General features: G+C 43.4%; 1 protein-coding gene across 6 annotated transcripts in view; it reads left to right on the forward strand.

Moving 5' to 3' along the window:
* TENM1 (teneurin transmembrane protein 1) overlaps positions 1-19595 on the forward strand; it is a 1319573-nt gene that overhangs the window by 1286267 nt on the left and 13711 nt on the right. For all 6 annotated transcript variants that reach the window (XM_069747173.1, XM_069747175.1, XM_069747177.1 and 3 more), the window contains one exon: positions 391-626. In XM_069747173.1, the coding sequence (XP_069603274.1) occupies positions 391-626 (236 nt within the window). The remainder of the gene's footprint in view (positions 1-390; positions 627-19595) is intronic.

Below are 19595 nucleotides of genomic sequence, written 5' to 3' on the forward strand. Positions count from 1 at the left end.
AAACTCCTGAAAAAAAACAACTCAGTGTGAACACACCCTTCCAGTCAATGCACCATAAGAGAAAATATGCAAACTTAGCTCTTGCACAGAACAAGAGAGACTATGATAGTATTATTTTGCTTGTTAAAGGTCGGACATTGAATTATAAGGTGACCCTCACCTAGGTAATACTTGTGAAACAATCTCTTTTGCTTGGTAAAGGAGCTACCATTGTTTACATACTTTTCTTCCATGCAACACTTGTAAGACGCCATATTCAGCCGATCTCTTTAAGGAAAACCAAAACACTTCCCAAACTATTGTAACATAAATATAATGTTTCCCTCTACATACATAGAAGATAAAAATGGATGTGCATCTGTTGACAATAACGTCCTTGTTTATTGGCAGAAAACAATATTAACACCTATCGAGTGAACCCTGATGGCTCTCTCAGGGTCACCTTTGCCAGCGGAATGGAAATCAGCCTGAATGCAGAGCCCCATATACTGGCAGGAGTGGTCAGTCCAACTCTGGGCAAATGTAATATCTCTCTTCCTGGGGAGCACAGCCCAAATCTCATTGAGTGGCGACAACGTAAGGAGCAGAACAAAGGCAATATCTCCTCTTTTGAAAGACGCTTAAGGGTAAGGCTTTGTCTCTGTCATATTACTACCTTGCTGTAATAAATTACAATCCTTCCTCTGTGCTCTTGCTGTGTGGGAAGAACCAATTTGTTTTGTGCACTGTAATTGCAAAACAGGAATCATCTGGTGGTTCTACATCGTGAACTGACTTTGAGAGCTTAAAGAGAAACGATAAGCCTTGGATCCAATATTTGATTCCTATTCATACTCTTTTTAGAGCTTCACAAATTCACTTGATGCTTTGTGCTAAAGTCAATCTATCCATCTATAAACAAGAAAAAAAGAACAGCAGAGCCAAATCAATGGAACATTGGTGCGGACGTCACTGCATACACCTATCCAAAGTCTGCACTCCCATATGTTTGCAGAGAAATATGGTGGACTTTATTCCATGCCCCCTTGTGTGCAACACTTCAGTCTCATACAGGACCTTGCTCAAGTAAATCCCATGTAAAACTGAAAAGTCACCTTCAGGGTCGGACATATCATTGGCGCAACCTGTGTAGATGCACAGGGGCCCAAGATGTAAGGGGATCCAATTGTACCCTCAAATCAGATGGAATTGTGTATTATGAGGGGCTATTGAATGGAAAAGGGCCCATGAATTGTTTTTGCACAGGGGCCTTACTTTTTAAGTGTCCATGGCCAGTAATTTGTAACTGTTGTAGCCAGACCTGGCTCCATTCGCAGCATTATATCCCTTTCAATGCTACAGTCAACAGTGACCGCAGCATCTAGGTGGTTAGATAGACACTGCCATACCATCACATCCCGAGACTCGATTGTGAGGTGCTGATGGATTATCATAGTAGCGCAGGGCCTACTGAAGATCATTTGAATGGGAAAAAGTACCGTAATAACATCTGAAAGGAGAATGGAAAAAAATGGAGGGAAAGACATTGGTGTATCCTCAAGGGGTTAACCGGCCAGAATAGAAGCAGAAAAATATGTTTCTACATGAATCCCTTTAAAAAACAATCCAGACCTCATTGATGGATTGTTGAAAAGTTTTGTCACGTCCCCTCACTATTACCAAATAAACCCCACGAATCTCCCTTCAAAAACATCCTAAGAACTTTGCATCTTCCCCTGGTAGCATAAATATGGGTGATTTCTTTTCATCCTTGTAGATAGTAGCTACATTTGAGGCCTCTCAGTGGGGCATTCCTTTGTTGGTCTATCTGCTTAATTTGTACCTAGCTTTATTAGGCTACTGTTGAGAGCCAAAATTTTATGGTACTAAAAAAAACTTTAGTACAGCTACATATTTTCACAACTGGATTTTTTTGTTTGACTTTTTTTACGTCATGATAATGTATAGATGTTTTTTTAAATAAAAAATGTAAAGTTTCTAGACAAAGTGCTTTCTTTACTGCTGAAATCATATGTGCTAAGAAAAGAACATGTATTGCTTGGATTGAGCGGATCTATCTGCTGCTCATTGACTTTGAGACAAATTTCCTCAAATTCACAAGTCCCGGAGAATTCAACCATTTTGCCTTTCGATTCACATAAATGGCAAATATCACACACTCCTCAAGACACAGAGAGTGGGCTACTAATGTCAGACGCAGCCACGTGGGCTTCCTCGTAGTGCTTTTCAGCTATCACCTCACATGGTTTAGCACAGCAAATCGAGGGGGATTATCACTGACTATAAAAGAGGAGGGCTAGCTAATCAGTGGCATTTTGAGATTTTACAATGTAGGGATAGGAGGTTAGAGTGCACAGTTCATGCCACATAAGGATGGAAAAAGAACTACACTGATTGAGGTGTACTATGCAGTGATGAAGAACATTGAAAATGAGTCCGTTAACGTTAGTAGAAAGATTGAAGCGATACAGGGAAGTTCTGGACCTGCATAGTCAGGGTGACTTTGAATTGACTGATCTGTGATGTACTTCCATTACTTCCAGTCATCTGAAAGTTGTAGGGAGCGATTACAATAACCACTTACTACACAGTAAGCTCGCTGTATTCAATCGCTTGCACATTGAGTGACAGCGTAGGTGTGCAGAGCAGGCGGTCAATCCGTGTACCAAGAAGAGATTACAGGACGCTCACTGTCTAGTGAGTGGTAATTGTAATAGCTCCAGGAACTGCCCAGATGACTTCAGGGAGAATATAACTTCTTTTTCTCCCTGTGGCCATGCTTCCAATAAGCCTCCTATGACTTAAATGCTTTTTCCTGTCAGATTACCACTATATCTACCAGTAAATAGTGTTTTGATGACAGATGCACATGTTTGACCTTCATTCCATTTATTGTCTATGATCCTGCCCGAAGCTTGATCATGCCCACCTCAGCTCCATTCAATAAAAGACTGCAGTGTTCCATTCTCAGAGTTTCAGAGCCCAGATCCCAGGATCACTGGGGGTCCCAGCAGTCAGCCCCCAAGCAATCAGTACATTCTCTCCTGATTGGCAATAACTAGGTTTTTTTTACCGAAATCTTCAAACCAACCTTTCACATAGTAATATGCTTACTACTCAAAATGTAAGAAGCGTAACAACAGATGTCCAAATGGGAATTCATTAGCTATTAGTTCCTTTTCACTAACTTTGACCATAACTGAAGTCCAAAACTGCCCATTGTGAGTGTGACCTGAAACTGTTTTCCCTTTTGTTTTTATGTTTAATTAATTATTCTCCTGCTGTACCCAAAAATATAGATATATATAAGCTATGCTTTCCTCCAGGTAAACACTCAGGGGTAAATCTTGAACTTAATTTTTGTTTTGCATGAAATACACATAAGCATGAGCTCGAAAATGCTTACAACGGGGATAGCAGAACTGAAGCTTCAGCAAGAATATAAAAGAAGAAACTGAAGGCATCACACATTAATGTTAGATTACTTCAAATTCCAAGCACTACACACAAAAGTGGCAGATTAGATAAATTCTCCTCCCAAGGCATTTGACTATGAATTATGACTCAAGCATAAAGTCATAAATCAATGCCATCAAACCCGATCCTCTGTCTCCATATTTTTGACCCTTCTGAAATTAAATACTTATGCATCTTTATGAATTCTGCATGGGGTTTCTGAACTTGAGAAGTAATAATTGTTTACTGCCTATATAAAATGATTCATTCTTTTTACTTGTATGTTTTTAATCACTTAGGGCCTAATGGGGTGGTGCATGATGCAGCCAATGGATTCCTCAATCCTTATACAATGCACGGCGCTTTCATGCACGGAAATGTGTCAATTTATATTAGACTGATCTGGTAAAGGGCTATTACTAATTCAAAAATGTGAGCTCATTGGGGCTCCACCACTGAAATGCTCACCAATCTCTAACTCATCCATGAATGAATGGGTTTGCTTTGCTAATCATGTGCAGCACAGTTCTATTCATTATCTATGGGACTGATTGATAGAAAAGGACTGCTCTTGGCTATCTCTGTCAGGTCAATCCTATAGACAGTGAATTGAGCAGTGGGACCTCCAGTGTTAAATACCTTTAATGGTAACACTACTTTAAACTCTCTTTTTTGTGCTATGCAAAAGTGTGAAAGTTCCGCTTGGGAGAACGTTCATGTGCTTCCTAAAGGAAGAGGGGAAAAAGCCACTGTCAGAAAGCTCTGGCAGTGACCTATATCCTGAATAACAAAATACATGAGCATTAATATCCCAATCCTTATCTCTTCAGACATTGGACTGTCAGCCGATCCAGCCGATATTGGAGGGTACAGCTGACTTTAGTCTATTGTGTATTGGGTCTGTAATATTCTATAAACTCAATAAAAGCATCCATGTATAGGGTATACAAGATAACAGATTCATGTGGAAAAGAAAAGCCTACAGGGGTTGCTTGGGTTGATGATATTCATGGCCTATTCTTAAAACAAAAAGTTGTGATGTATGCCCGAACCAAAACCTGGAAGAAAATGGTGAAAATTCTGATGACAACTGATAGATTTTTGCATCAGTTCTGGCATCGATTGTGAGTTGTTGAGTTGAATCTGACTTAAAAAACTAAGCCCGATTCAACTGATATGTGAATGTCGCTTTACACAAGCAAAACTGTTATGAATAGGTAATTCAGAACCACAATGGACCTTGAAGTTCAGAGCACACAAGTGACCTGACAAAAACCACAAAACATTGGACGAGCTCTGAGACGTGGAAACTCTGCTGACCGCAATCCCTAAACCTATCAAACCACACTAGAGGTAGCCGTGGATTGCGCCTAACGCTCCCTATGCAACTCGGCACAGCCTGAGAAACTAGCTAGTCCTGAAGATAGAAAAATAAGCCTACCTTGCCTCAGAGAAATTCCCCAAAGGAAAAGGCAGCCCCCCACATATAATGACTGTGAGTTAAGATGAAAATACAAACACAGAGATGAAATAGATTTAGCAAAGTGAGGCCCGACTTACTGAATAGACCGAGGATAGGAAAGATAGCTTTGCGGTCAACACAAAAACCTACAAACAACCACGCAGAGGGGCAAAAAGACCCTCCGCACCGACTAATGGTACGGAGGTGCTCCCTCTGCATCTCAGAGCTTCCAGCAAGCAAGCAAAACCCAAAAAGCAATGCTGGACAGAAAATATAGCAACAAAAGTAACACAAGCAGAACTTAGCTTATGCTGAGCAGACAGGCCACAGGAACGATCCAGGAGGAAGCAAGACCAATACTAGAACATTGACTGGAGGCCAGGATCAAAGCACTAGGTGGAGTTAAATAGAGCAGCACCTAACGACTTAACCTCATCACCTGAGGAAGGAAACTCAGAAGCCGCAGTACCACTTGTGACCACAGGAGGGAGCTTGATCACAGAATTCACAACAGTACCCCCCCTTGAGGAGGGGTCACCGAACCCTCACTAGAGCCCCCAGGCTGACCAGGATGAGCCATATGAAAGGCACAAACAAGATCGGCAGCATGGACATCAGAGGCAAAGACCCAGGAATTATCTTCCTGACCATAACCCTTCCACTTAACCAGATACTGGAGTTTCCGTCTCGAAACACGAGAATCCAAAATCTTCTCCACTATATACTCCAACTCCCCCTCCACCAAAACCGGGGCAGGAGGATCAACAGATGGAACCACAGGTGCCACGTATCTCCGCAACAATGACCTATGGAATACGTTATGGATGGAAAAAGAATCTGGAAGGGTCAAACGAAAAGACACAGGATTAAGAACCTCAGAAATCCTATACGGACCAATGAAACGAGGCTTAAACTTAGGAGAGGAAACCTTCATAGGAATATAAAGAGATGACAACCAAACCAAATCCCCAACACGAAGTCGGGAACCCACACAGCGTCTGCGATTAGCGAAACGTTGAGCCTTCTCCTGGGACAAGGTCAAATTGTCCACTACATGAGTCCAAATCCGCTGCAACCTGTCCACCACAGTATCCACACCAGGACAGTCCGAAGACTCAACCTGCCCTGAAGAGAAACGAGGATGGAACCCAGAATTGCAGAAAAACGGTGAAACCAAGGTAGCCGAGCTGGCCCGATTATTAAGAGCGAACTTAGCCAACGGCAAAAAGGACACCCAATCATCCTGATCAGCAGAAACAAAACATCTCAGATATGTTTCCAAGGTCTGATTGGTTCGTTCAGTCTGGCCATTTGTCTGAGGATGGAAAGCCGAGGAAAAAGACAAATCAATGCCCATCCTAGCACAAAAGGCTCGCCAAAACCTCAAAACAAACTGGGAACCTCTGTCAGAAACGATGTTCTCTGGAATGCCATGTAAACGAACCACATGCTGGAAGAACAATGGCACCAAATCAGAGGAGAAAGGTAATTTAGACAAGGGTACCAAATGGATCATCTTAGAGAAGCGATCACAAACTACCCAAATGACCGACATTTTTTGAGAGACGGGGAGATCCGAAATAAAATCCATAGAGATATGTGTCCAAGGCCTCTTCGGAATCGGCAAGGGCAAAAGCAACCCACTGGCACGAGAACAGCAGGGCTTAGCCCGAGCACAAATCCCACAGGACTGCACAAAAGAACGCACATCCCGCGACAGAGACGGCCACCAAAAGGATCTAGCCACCAAATCTCTGGTACCAAAGATTCCAGGATGACCAGCTAACACCGAAAAATGAACCTCAGAGATAACTTTATTTGTCCACCTATCAGGGACAAACAGTTTCTCTGCTGGGCAACGATCAGGTTTATTAGCCTGAAATTTTTGCAGTACTCGCCGCAAATCAGGGGAGATGGCAGACACAATTACTCCCTCTTTGAGAATACCCGCCGGCTCAGGCAAACCCGGAGAGTCGGGCACAAAACTCCTAGACAGGGCATCCGCCTTCACATTTTTAGAGCCCGGAAGGTATGAAACCACAAAGTCAAAGCGGGAGAAAAACAGCGACCAACGAGCCTGTCTAGGATTCAACCGTTTGGCAGACTCGAGATAAGTCAAGTTCTTGTGATCAGTCAAGACCACCACGCGATGCCTAGCTCCTTCAAGCCAATGACGCCACTCCTCGAATGCCCACTTCATGGCCAGCAACTCTCGATTGCCAACATCATAATTTCGCTCAGCAGGCGAAAACTTCCTGGAAAAGAAGGCGCATGGATTCATCACCGAGCAATCAGCACCTCTTTGCGACAAAACAGCCCCGCTCCAATTTCAGAAGCATCAACCTCAACCTGAAACGGAAGCGAAACATCTGGTTGACATAACACAGGGGCAGAAGAAAAACGACGCTTTAACTCCTGAAAAGCTTCCACAGCAGCAGAAGACCAATTGACCACATCAGCACCCTTCTTGGTCAAATCGGTCAATGGTTTAGCAATACTAGAAAAATTACAGATGAAGCGACGATAAAAATTAGCAAAGCCAAGGAACTTTTGCAGACTCTTCAGAGATGTCGGCTGAGTCCAATCATAAATGGCCTGCACCTTAACAGGGTCCATCTCGATGGTAGAAGGGGAAAAAATGAACCCCAAAAATGAAACCTTCTGAACACCAAAGAGACACTTTGATCCCTTCACAAACAAAGAATTAGCACGCAGGACCTGGAACACCATTCTGACCTGCTTCACATGAGACTCCCAATCATCCGAGAAGACCAAAATATCATCCAAGTATACAATCAGGAATTTATCCAGGTACTCTCGGAAGATGTCATGCATAAAGGACTGAAATACTGATGGAGCATTGGCAAGTCCGAATGGCATAACTAGGTACTCAAAATGGCCCTCGGGCGTATTAAATGCAGTTTTCCATTCATCGCCCCGTTTAATACGCACAAGATTATATGCACCACGAAGATCTATCTTGGTGAACCAACTAGCCCCCTTAATCCGAGCAAACAAATCAGATAGCAGCGGCAAGGGGTACTGAAATTTGACCGTAATTTTATTTAGAAGGCGGTAATCAATACAAGGTCTCAGCGAACCATCCTTCTTGGCCACAAAAAAGAACCCTGCCCCCAATGGCGATGATGACGGCCGAATATGACCCTTCTCCAAGGATTCTTTTACATAACTCCGCATAGCGGCGTGCTCAGGTACAGATAAATTAAACAGTCGACCCTTAGGAAACTTACTACCAGGAATCAACTCGATAGCACAATCACAATCCCTATGCGGAGGTAGGGAATTGGACTTGGGCTCATCGAATGCATCCCGGTAATCAGACAAGAACTCTGGGACCTCAGAAGGGGTGGATGATGAGATAGACAGAATTGCAACATCACCATGTACCCCCTGACAACCCCAGCTGGACACAGACATTGATTTCCAATCTAATACTGGGTTATGGACTTGTAGCCATGGCAACCCCAACACGACCACATCATGCAGATTTTGCAACACCAGAAAGCGAATATCCTCCTGGTGCGCAGGAGCCATGCACATGGTCAGCTGGGTCCAATACTGAGGCTTATTCTTGGCCAAAGGCGTAGCATCAATTCCTCTCAATGGAATAAGACACTGCAAGGGCTCCAAGACAAACCCACAGCGCCTAGCAAACTCCAAGTCCATCAAATTCAGGGCAGCGCCTGAATCCACAAATGCCATGACAGAATAGGAAGACAAAGAACAGATCAAAGTAACGGACAAAAGAAATTTCGACTGTACCGTACCAATGGTGGCAGACTTAGCGAACCGCTTAGTGCGCTTAGGACAATCGGAGATAGCATGAGTGGAATCACCACAGTAGAAACACAGCCCATTCTGACGTCTGTGTTCTTGCCTTTCAGCTCTGGTCAAAGTCCTATCGCACTGCATAGGCTCAGGTTTATGCTCAGATAATACCGCCAAATGGTGCACAGATTTACGCTCACGCAAGCGTCGACCGATCTGAATGGCCAAAGACATAGACTCATTCAGACCAGCAGGCATAGGAAATCCCACCATGACATCCTTAAGGGCTTCAGAGAGACCCTTTCTGAAGATTGCTGCCAAAGCACATTCATTCCATTGAGTGAGCACTGACCACTTTCTAAACTTCTGACAATAAATCTCTATCTCATCCTGACCCTGACACAGAGCCAGCAAATTTTTCTCTGCCTGATCCACTGAATTAGGTTCATCGTACAGTAATCCGAGCGCCAGAAAAAACGCATCAATATTACATGATGCAGGATCTCCTGGCGCAAGGGAAAATGCCCAGTCTTGAGGGTCGCCAAGTAATAAAGAAATAATAATCTTAACGTGTTGAACTGGGTCACCAGAGGAGCGAGGTTTCAATGCCAGAAACAGTTTGCAATTATTTTTGAAACTCAGAAATTTAGCTCTATCTCCAGAAAACAAATCAGGAATATGAATTCTTGGTTCTAACATAGAATTCTGAGCCACAAAGTCTTGAATATTTTGTACTCTTGCAGTGAGAAGATCCACACATGAAGACAGACCTTTAATGTCCATCACCACACCTGTGTCCTGAACCACCCAAATGTCTAGGGGGAAAAAAAGGCAAAACACAGTGCAAAGAAAAAAAAATGGTCTCAGAACTTCTTTTTTCCCTCTATTGAGAAGCATAGTACTTTGGGCCTCCAGTACTGTTATGAATAGGTAATTCAGAACCACAATGGACCTTGAAGTTCAGAGCACACAAGTGACCTGACAAAAACCACAAAACATTGGACGAGCTCTGAGACGTGGAAACTCTGCTGACCGCAATCCCTAAACCTATCAAACCACACTAGAGGTAGCCGTGGATTGCGCCTAACGCTCCCTATGCAACTCGGCACAGCCTGAGAAACTAGCTAGTCCTGAAGATAGAAAAATAAGCCTACCTTGCCTCAGAGAAATTCCCCAAAGGAAAAGGCAGCCCCCCACATATAATGACTGTGAGTTAAGATGAAAATACAAACACAGAGATGAAATAGATTTAGCAAAGTGAGGTCCGACTTACTGAATAGACCGAGGATAGGAAAGATAGCTTTGCGGTCAACACAAAAACCTACAAACAACCACGCAGAGGGGCAAAAAGACCCTCCGCACCGACTAACGGTACGGAGGTGCTCCCTCTGCGTCTCAGAGCTTCCAGCAAGCAAGCAAAACCCAAAAAGCAATGCTGGACAGAAAATATAGCAACAAAAGTAACACAAGCAGAACTTAGCTTATGCTGAGCAGACAGGCCACAGGAACGATCCAGGAGGAAGCAAGACCAATACTAGAACATTGACTGGAGGCCAGGATCAAAGCACTAGGTGGAGTAAAATAGAGCAGCGCCTAATGACTTAACCTCATCACCTGAGGAAGGAAACTCAGAAGCCGCAGTACCACTCGTGACCACAGGAGGGAGCTTGATCACAGAATTCACAACACAAAGCCAGACAATAACAATATTATGTAATTCTCACAGCATTTGTGTCTGCATTTTTCTAATTCTGCTTGAACAGCACCATGTGATCAGGTCAGTAATAATGTTACAATTATATGTAGAGAGCCTGTTTTGTGTATAATTTAGTTTTAATCCCTTAATGTACAATGACAGGCAGAGTCCGTCATTGAACGCCTCCCCCTATTTAGTGCGGGCTCCGGCGATGAGCCCACACCTTTTCTGGGACATGACAGCTGATCTGATCGGTTGACATGTACCCCTAACAGCCGCCGGTAAAATCGCGATCCACCCCCCGCTGTTATCTTGCAAAATGCCGCTGTCAAACTGATAGCGGAATTTAACATGCACGCGCAGCAAATACTGGAGGCAGTAATTAGCCCGGAAGCTGCACATGGCACATGCTTGGATGTTTTATTACACCTATAAACCGCACCTAAATCATTATTACGCCAGGCAAGTAGTCATAAATACACCAAAGAAAAAGCTTAGTGCTTTTTCTTTGGTGTATACATGCTTGGATGTTACAACATGACAATGATCCAAAACACCAGGCCAAGTCAACCTGTCATTGGCTGCAGCAGAACAAAGTGAAGGTTCTGGAGTGGCCATCTTAGTCTCCTGACCTCAATGTCATTGAGCCACTCTGGGGAGATCTCAAGCACACAGTTCATGCTAGATGGCCCAGGAATTTAGACAAACTGGAGGCTTTTTGCCAAGAAGAGTGAGCAGCTTTACCACCTGAGAAAATAAAGAACCTCATCCACAATTACCACAAAATACTTCAAGCTGTCATTGATGTTAAAGAGGGGGCAATACACGGTATTAAGAAATGGGGTATGTGAACTTTTGATCAGTGTCATTTGGATGTCTTGGGTTGTCATTATGATTTTAAAAGAGAAGAAAACACAGTAGTTTGACAATAAATGGCTCCACCCAACCATTAACCATGAGTGGAGAAAAAGGTTTTGTGTTATGATTCATATTCTCTGGAAAAAAGCCAAGAAATGGAAAATTCTGCCGGGGTATGTAAACTTTCAAGCACAACTGTATATATCTCCATCTAGACAGATAGATGAAAGATAATTATAGTAGATAGATTTGTAGAGTTACCCGGCATCAAGCAAGTCTATTTGGTTTAACTGTTTGTTGCTTGTATGTGGGGTTAAAAATGCTCTTTGCTGCTGGTATGAAGCCAACATTTCAGAATTGTTATGCACAGAAAGTTTACATCTCTCTAGTGAGTGGTGTCCTGAAGAGATTTTCATTAATATTTGATTTTGTATTCGTTTTTTTGTGAATATGTTGAGAACGGTAGGTCCTAGAGAAATGAAACTAGAAACTAAAACCTTCCGACGTGCCTGATTTATCAATGTGTCAAAAGTGGGGCAGATTGTTCAAGTCCTTTTTTTCTGTAATCTCTTTTGTATCCCATTTTTGTCAATATACTGAAAATGGTGTAAAACCTTTTGAAGTCCCTTATTTACCTATATGCCAAATTTGGGGCATGTTGATCCAGTTATGTGACTGTAAGTTTATATATGCTTTTGTCAATTGATTTTCGTGAATGTCAAGAACGCTAATACCAAGAGAACTGAAAAAACAATCTACAACCTTCAGAAACACCTGATTTACCTACGTGCCAATTTTGGTAAGAATGATCCAGTTGTTTGGCCATAAATTAATATTTGCTTTAGAATTTTGATTTTTGGTGTGTGTGTGTGTGTGTGTTAATATGTTGAGAACACTAGGTCCTAGTGGGCTAAAGAAAGAAATCTACAACATTCAGAAACATCTGATTTTCCAATATGCCTAATTTAGGAGAGATTAGTCCAGTCATTTGGTCATAATTTAATATTTGCATTTGTGTTCTGTTTTTAGGCAAATATCTTGAAAATTGTAGCAACTAGATCTTTAGAAGTGCCTGATTTATCTTTATGCCATTTGGTGCCTATTTAGCTATATGCCAAATTTGGTGCCGATTAATATTTGCTTTCATATTCTGTTTTTTGGCAAACATCTTGAGAATGCTGTTTATTCCAGTTTTTTACGAATATATTAATAATAGCAGGTCCTAAAGAGCCTAAACCCAGTATAAAATCTTCAAAAGTGCCTGACTTACCCATGTTTCAAATTTAGGTTAGATTGGCAGTCACCTCCTCGTCTGCTGGCATGCCTCCTGCTTGTGCACACTGCACTTCCTGGCACTCCCCCTTTCTTAAAGGGGCAGTGCACATATAGTAAAATGCCCCCAGCCAGTAGCTGGATGCCATTTAGTATCTTTGTACACCTACAAGATGGCTCCAGGCCAATTGCTGGGAGGCATCTTGTATATAAGGCTCCCTCCTCTATAGGGGGTCACAAAAGCAACCATATTCATTAGTGTAGTTTCTCCTACTAGTGAGTTGTTAGGCCCCCTGGCCCTGGAGTAGCCAGTGACCAGAACCTAAGGTCCAGATCCTTGTGCGGCCAGTCCTGAGCCTGAAATCCTGGTTCTTGTGTGGTCAGTCATGAACCCAAAGTCCCTGGTCCTTGTGCGGCCAGTCCTGAACCCAAAATTCCTGGACCTTTTGTGGCCAGTCCTGAACCTGAAGTCCCTGGTCCTAGGGTGGCCAGGACTTGAATCTTGCCTCTCGGTCCACGTGCGGTCAGTGCCAGTACCAGTATCCAAGACCACCTGTGTGTCTGAACTTGTGCCTATCCGAGTACCCTGTATATCCAGATTGCTACTACCAAACACCAAATCAGTCCATTCTGAACATAGCCTGAGTATGTGTCAGCAAAGCTCAGCAGCAGAGTTGAGTGAATTTTTCAAAATTCGGTTCCGATTATGAGCGGCAGCAAATATAGTTTTTGCAATATGCACCAAACACAGCCAAATGTCATTGGGGTCAATGAGAGTAGAAATGAGCAAATATTTTTGGAAACGATCATCAAACAAAAATTCGGCATGAATACGGTAGCAATATGGCACATCCAGATTCGGAGTCCAATTCCGAACATATCCCATCAACTCTTGTCTGCAGCTGCACTACCGGGAACTGCCTAGGAATGGTGTTTGGCAGTTATCTGCAGCCCAGCCTGTTTCTACCATCAGGAGCTCCAGTGAACACCAGATAGCTGCTTAGCTACGCCCCATCCTAGACAGGCTCGGCCCTTTGGCGCAGTGGGTTCACGAACTACGTGCGCCACCTGCGGGTGTGATATATATCTTATAATGTATATATATTGTCTCTTGATATTCAGTACACATGCTGACATTTTAAAAAGGAGTAACTGTAAGCTTTGATTTTTAATTCTATAAGTCACCCTACATTATGGAACCATGCTTCTCATATGTTTTTAATGACAGGTTTGAATAAAATGCCAGAAAAATGATGCAATATTTTGTAATGGAGGACAATACATGAATGAAAAGTCTATAAGGCAAGGACATACCTTTACCCCAATTCACATTTCATGTTGTCCTACATTTATGAGACGTCTCATTTTGGATGCCAGACCTTGAGTAGATCTTCATCATTTCCTATGCTTTCAATTATAGTAACATGAACTATAATATTGGAATTTTTCGAGGGTGAGAATATGTAAAGAAAAAAGAAATTCAAACACAATCGCAGATTAAAGTAAGTTGGAACATTGTCGGCGTAAATGTTTCTAACAATGGAAAGACGAATGCGACACATATTTCCAATAAAGTGTTTCATTCTGAATCAGAGATATTATCTGTTCTGTTGTGTTCAGCACAATTCAGAGCCTGTATTTCTGTATCTCTGCAGAGGTCAGTGCTCATAATATCACAGATCAGACAGTTTATGATGTAGCTTATTATTTGCAACATAAAAGAGTACAAGTGTCAAGGATGGATTTATGTCCCTACAGTGCTTTGCAGCCCAGACCTATCATTTTGTAATAAATTGTATCTGCTGGTTACGCACATACATGTCTCTGCATTAACACGTGCTATAGTGAATTTCTTGAAACTTAACATCTCTGAGCATAATGGGGTCATAAATTGTAACTGTTACAAGAATGCGATTAAATGATTCATTTTTACAAGTTTTACAAACAACAGTCATTCAAATGTATGGCAGAAAGTGAAAGCAGAAAGCTTAGTTGTACAAATGGATCGTTATATCCTCTGGTTCATGTATAATTGTACCAGACTGGGCTCAATATTACAGATCTAAACCAATTGAAACTAATGTTATGTATGAACAGAAAACTTGTCAAAAAGAATATCCCTATTCTAGAGATGTGAGCCAAACAGACAATGCCGCTAATCCCTGACTGGCGCATCTAATGGAAGAAAGAACGAAAACTTGTCAAAAAGAATATCCCTATTCTAGAGATATAAGCATGACATGGACAAACACATAATACCGCTAATCCCTAATTGGCGAATTTTATGGCAGAAAGAACTTTAGGAGTCTGTGTTTCTACAAGATCACACCTAGATTGTGTTCACTGTCATTACTGGAGAGGTCTGCACACTTTTTTTCAAAGCTCCAATAGAGCTGAACATGGCCAATCCCTGCTTCATTCATGATTGTGCATGGCGTCAAATGTAGGTAGCAGTAATGGTACCTCCATATATCGGACAATAAATGCATCTCCTCTCGATATGATATAAATGTGGCAGGTGAGACAACCTGTGTAACACTAACCAAAGGCCGTACATGCCAAACACCAACTCATCTATTCTGTATTCTTGTTATCTCAAGTCACAAGAAGATCCACAATTATTTTGCTCCTTCAGAGAGGAAGAGGGCTTGAACTCTATTGAAAGTAGCAAACCTAAAAGTCAATATTGATCCTTAAAATGGTCTTGACACGTAACTTAGGATAAAAGCCAAACCAAAATCTCTATTTGCAGACACATGCTTCAGGGTGTTGGCGCCCCATTAGTGCAAAGCAAGAGATCTGATTTTGCTAGATGGAAGCCCTCTGGTTTGGGGTCTAAAAAGTAACATCTTTCTTTGTGGAGAGTGTCAAGCCGGCATAAGAAGACTTATAGGCCATGCATTGCCTCTCTGGGAAATTAAAAATATGCCTTCAGAGAGGAACAGGACTTCAACTCTAGAGCCACTGTAAATTGGCAGAATTTCTACATGTCGAGGGGTCATTAGAAATGACCCTTATTAGACGAAAAGTCCAAATTTTGATGTACTCAATGGAGGTGGCATAGTTTAGCAATTTTCATAAACATATTCAGTCTGGGAGATAACTGAACTTGAATTCAGGTTGAATCATACATAAAACATTTAGTGGGTCAGATCTTACATACCAGCTTCATGTGGTTTCCTTAGCTCTGTTTTTACAAATCTATTATGCCCCAGAAATGAGCTCAGCACTAACAACCAAGTGATCTGAGGACTACATGAAAAGACCCGCACTGGAGAGAGAGTGAATAGCAGGTAAACTTTAACCTTTCAAACTATTTTTTTTAAAATCCAGACCCAGAAAATATAATTGCCAATCTCTCAGCAAAATAAGTCTGCTAAGAAGACCCAGCTTTCCAACACTTTCTTTCTCTTAGTTTATAAATTGCATATCACAATTTTCAGACTTATATTTTAAAACAATTAGTAAACCATGTATCATTTCCTTCACACTTCACAATTCTTGCTACTTTGTCCAGGCATAAAAATGAAAGAAAAGCTGCACTCACCAAGTCGATGAAAAAGATAAAAAGTCCTTTGTTCTTTACTTCAGGACGTGGACATGGTCCTGTTTGTCTCCCCGCATTCCTCTGCTTACTGCTCTTATCCATGGTCTACAGGGTGACCCCTGACCAAAAGATAGCTGCCGGGTTACCCAGGTACAGTGGCCTCTAAGCAGGCTCGGACTGGCCCACTGGAGAACTGGAGGATTCTCCGGTGGGCCCAGGCACTGACACCTGCTGGCATACTGGCCAGCAGCTGCCTAGGGCCCCCACTGCTCCAGGGGCCCCTTGCCAGTGGCTATAGGGCCTCTGAGTCAAGGGGGCCTGCCCTGTGCCAGTAGCAGCAGCTGGAGACAGGATCCTGTCCCCGCTGCTAAAGCCAAATGAATATTCACGCTTCCCCACGCCCCTATGGGTGTGGAGAGGCGTGAATACCATTTCTCTTTAATAGCGGGCAGCGTTAGCCGCAGGGTGCAGCTAACACTGCCCGCATGTAAAGCTGCACCACAAACACACTCACAAAGTACCGCACACCCACACACACACACAGCACCGCACCGCACACATACACATGCAGGCACACAGACTCACATAGCAGCTCATCTCCCGGCATCCTGCTTCCTGTCTGAGACAGCCCAGCTGGATGACGTCATCATCCAGCGTGCTGCTGTCTCAGTCAGAAAGCTTCCAGGAATCCAGCGAGGAAGAGGCTGCTGGAATGAGCTGCTGCTGCTGCGGGGAGGTGAGCTGTGCTGCGTGCCTGCCTGCGTGTGTGTGTGTCTGTGTGTGTGTGTGTGAGAGAGACAGTGTGTGTGTGTGTGTGTGTGTGTGTGATGAGCTGCAGTGAGCTGTGTATGTGTGGTGAAGGACAATGATATTGGTGGGGAGACAATGATGGAGGTGATGGGCAATGATGGTGGTTGGGGGAGACAATGATGGAGGTGATGGGCAATAATGGTGGGGGAAGACAATGATGGAGGTGATGGGCATGATGGTGGTGGTGGGGAGGCAATGATGGAGGTGAGGGGAGGCAATTATGGAAGTGATGGGCAGTGATGGTGGGGGAGACAATGAAAGAGGTGATGGGCAATCATGGTGAGGGAGGGAATGATGGAGGTGATGGTCAATGAGGGTGAGGGGAGGCAATGATGGTAGTGGAGGCAATGATGGAGGTGATAGGTAATGATGGTGGGGAGGCAATGATGGAGGTGATGGGCAATGATGGAGGTGATGGGCAATGATGGAGGTGATGGGCAATGGTGGTGCGGGAGGCAATGATGGAGGTGATGGGCAATGGTGGTGGGGGGAGGCAATGATGGAGGTGATGGGCAATGATGGTGGTGGGGGAGAGGCAACGATGGAGGTGATGGGCAATGATGGTGGGGGGAAACAATGATGTAGGTGATGGCATGATGATGGTGGTGGGGAGGCAATGATGGAGGTGAGGGGAGGCAATTATGGAGGTGATGGGCAGTGATGGTGGGAGAGACAATGATGGAGGTGATGGGCAATCATGGTGAGGGATTGAATGATGAAGGTGATGGTCAATGAGGGTGAGGGGAGGCAATGATGGAGGTGATGGGTAATGATGGTGGTGGTGGGGAGGCAATGATGGAGGTGAAGGGAGGCAATGATGGAAGTGATGGGCAGTGATGGTGGCGGAGACAATGAAAGAGGTGATGGGCAATCATGGCGAGGGAGGGAATGATGGAGGTGATGGGCAATGAGGGTGAGGGGAGGCAATAATGGTGGGGGAGGAAATGATGGAGGTGATAGGTAATGATGGTGGGGAGGCAATGATGGAGGTGATGGGCAATGATGGTGGGGAGACAATGATGGAGGTGATGGGCAATGATGTTGGTGGGGGGAGGCAATAATGGAGGTGATGGGCAATGGTGGTGGGGGAGGCAATGATGGAGGTGATGGGCAGTGGTGGTGGGGAGGCAATGATGGAGGTGATGGGCAATGATGTTGGTGGGGGGAGGCAATGATGGAGGTGATGGGCAATGGTGGTGGGGGAGGCAATGATGGAGGTGATGGGCAATGGTGGTGGGGGGAGGAAATGATGGAGGTGATGGGCAATGATGGTGGTGGGGGAGAGGCAATGATGGAGGTGATGGGCAATGGTGGTGGTGGGAGGCAGTGATATAGGTGATGAAATGGGCAATGATGGTGGTGGGGGGAGGCAATGATGGAGGTGATGGGCAAGGATGGTGGTGGGGGAGGCAATGATGGTGGTGGGGGAGGCAATGATGGAGGTGATGAAATGGACAATTATGGTGGGGGAGGAGGCAATGATGCAGGTGGTGGAATGGGCAGTGATGGAGGTGGTGGGGAGAATGATAGGGGTGGTGGGGGAGAAGGCAATGACGGAGGTGGTGATGAGGACAATGATGGGGTGGAGAGGGGCTGCATTATACTTTATGAGGGGGCTACATTATATTCTGTGGGGGACTGCATTATTCTCAGGGGACTACATTATATTATGGGGGGCTACATCATACTATGTGAGGGGGCTACAGTATACTCTGTGGGGGGGCTGCATTATATTCTGTGGTGGGGCTGCATTCTCTCAGTTGACTACATTATATTCTGTGGTGGCTGCATTATACTATATGAGGGGGCTGCATTATACCCTATGAGGGTGCTACATTATATTCTATGGTGGGGACTGCATTATACCTGAGGGGGTTGCATTATATTTTGTGGGGTGCTGCATTATATTCTATTACAGGGGACTGCATTATATTTTATGAGGGGGCTAAATTATATTCTGCAAGGGGGCTACCCCAACCCTTGCTACATAATTAAGACATGTACTACCTTATATTATACCCTGATATTAGCGCTTTTCACTGCACAATTGGTGGTCTTGTATCTATTTCTATGTAGCTACATAGTGGGCCCCAAGAATGATTTTCTCTGGTGGGCCCAAGGTGCTCCAGTCTGACGCTGCCTCTAAGCTCTTGCTCAGTGCAGGAGCTGATACATCTCCTCTCTGTGTGCGATTGCCTGATCTAATGCCATGCAAAAGCATTGCAGAGTATTAGATCAGCGATCAGGGCAGTGAAATTAGATGTCACATAGCAGAATTAAGTAAAAAAGTTGAAATTAAGTTTTTGAAAATTGTAAAAATATTTTTTTTTAAATCACATAATAAGGAACAAAAAAAAATCAAAAATAATATACCAATAAATACATATATTTAAAGCAAAAATGAATAAAGAAAAGTATACATATTTGGTGTCACCGCATCCTGAACGATCTGATCTATAAATCTGTCCCTCTAGTTAATCCCTTCAATGAACACCATTAAAAAAAGGAAAATGAAAAGTCAAAAAGCTATGCTTTTTCATCATACCTCCAAACAAAAAGTGGAATAATACACGATCCAAAGTTGACTGTAAATAAAAACGGTATCGCTCCATATAGCTCCATCAGTGTAGAAATAAAACAATATATCTCTAAGAAAATAACAATGCAAAAACAATTATTTTATTTTATAAAATTGTTTTTATTGT

This window comes from Ranitomeya imitator, chromosome 2 (genome assembly GCF_032444005.1).
Source record: "Ranitomeya imitator isolate aRanImi1 chromosome 2, aRanImi1.pri, whole genome shotgun sequence".
Lineage (NCBI taxonomy): Eukaryota > Metazoa > Chordata > Amphibia > Anura > Dendrobatidae > Ranitomeya > Ranitomeya imitator.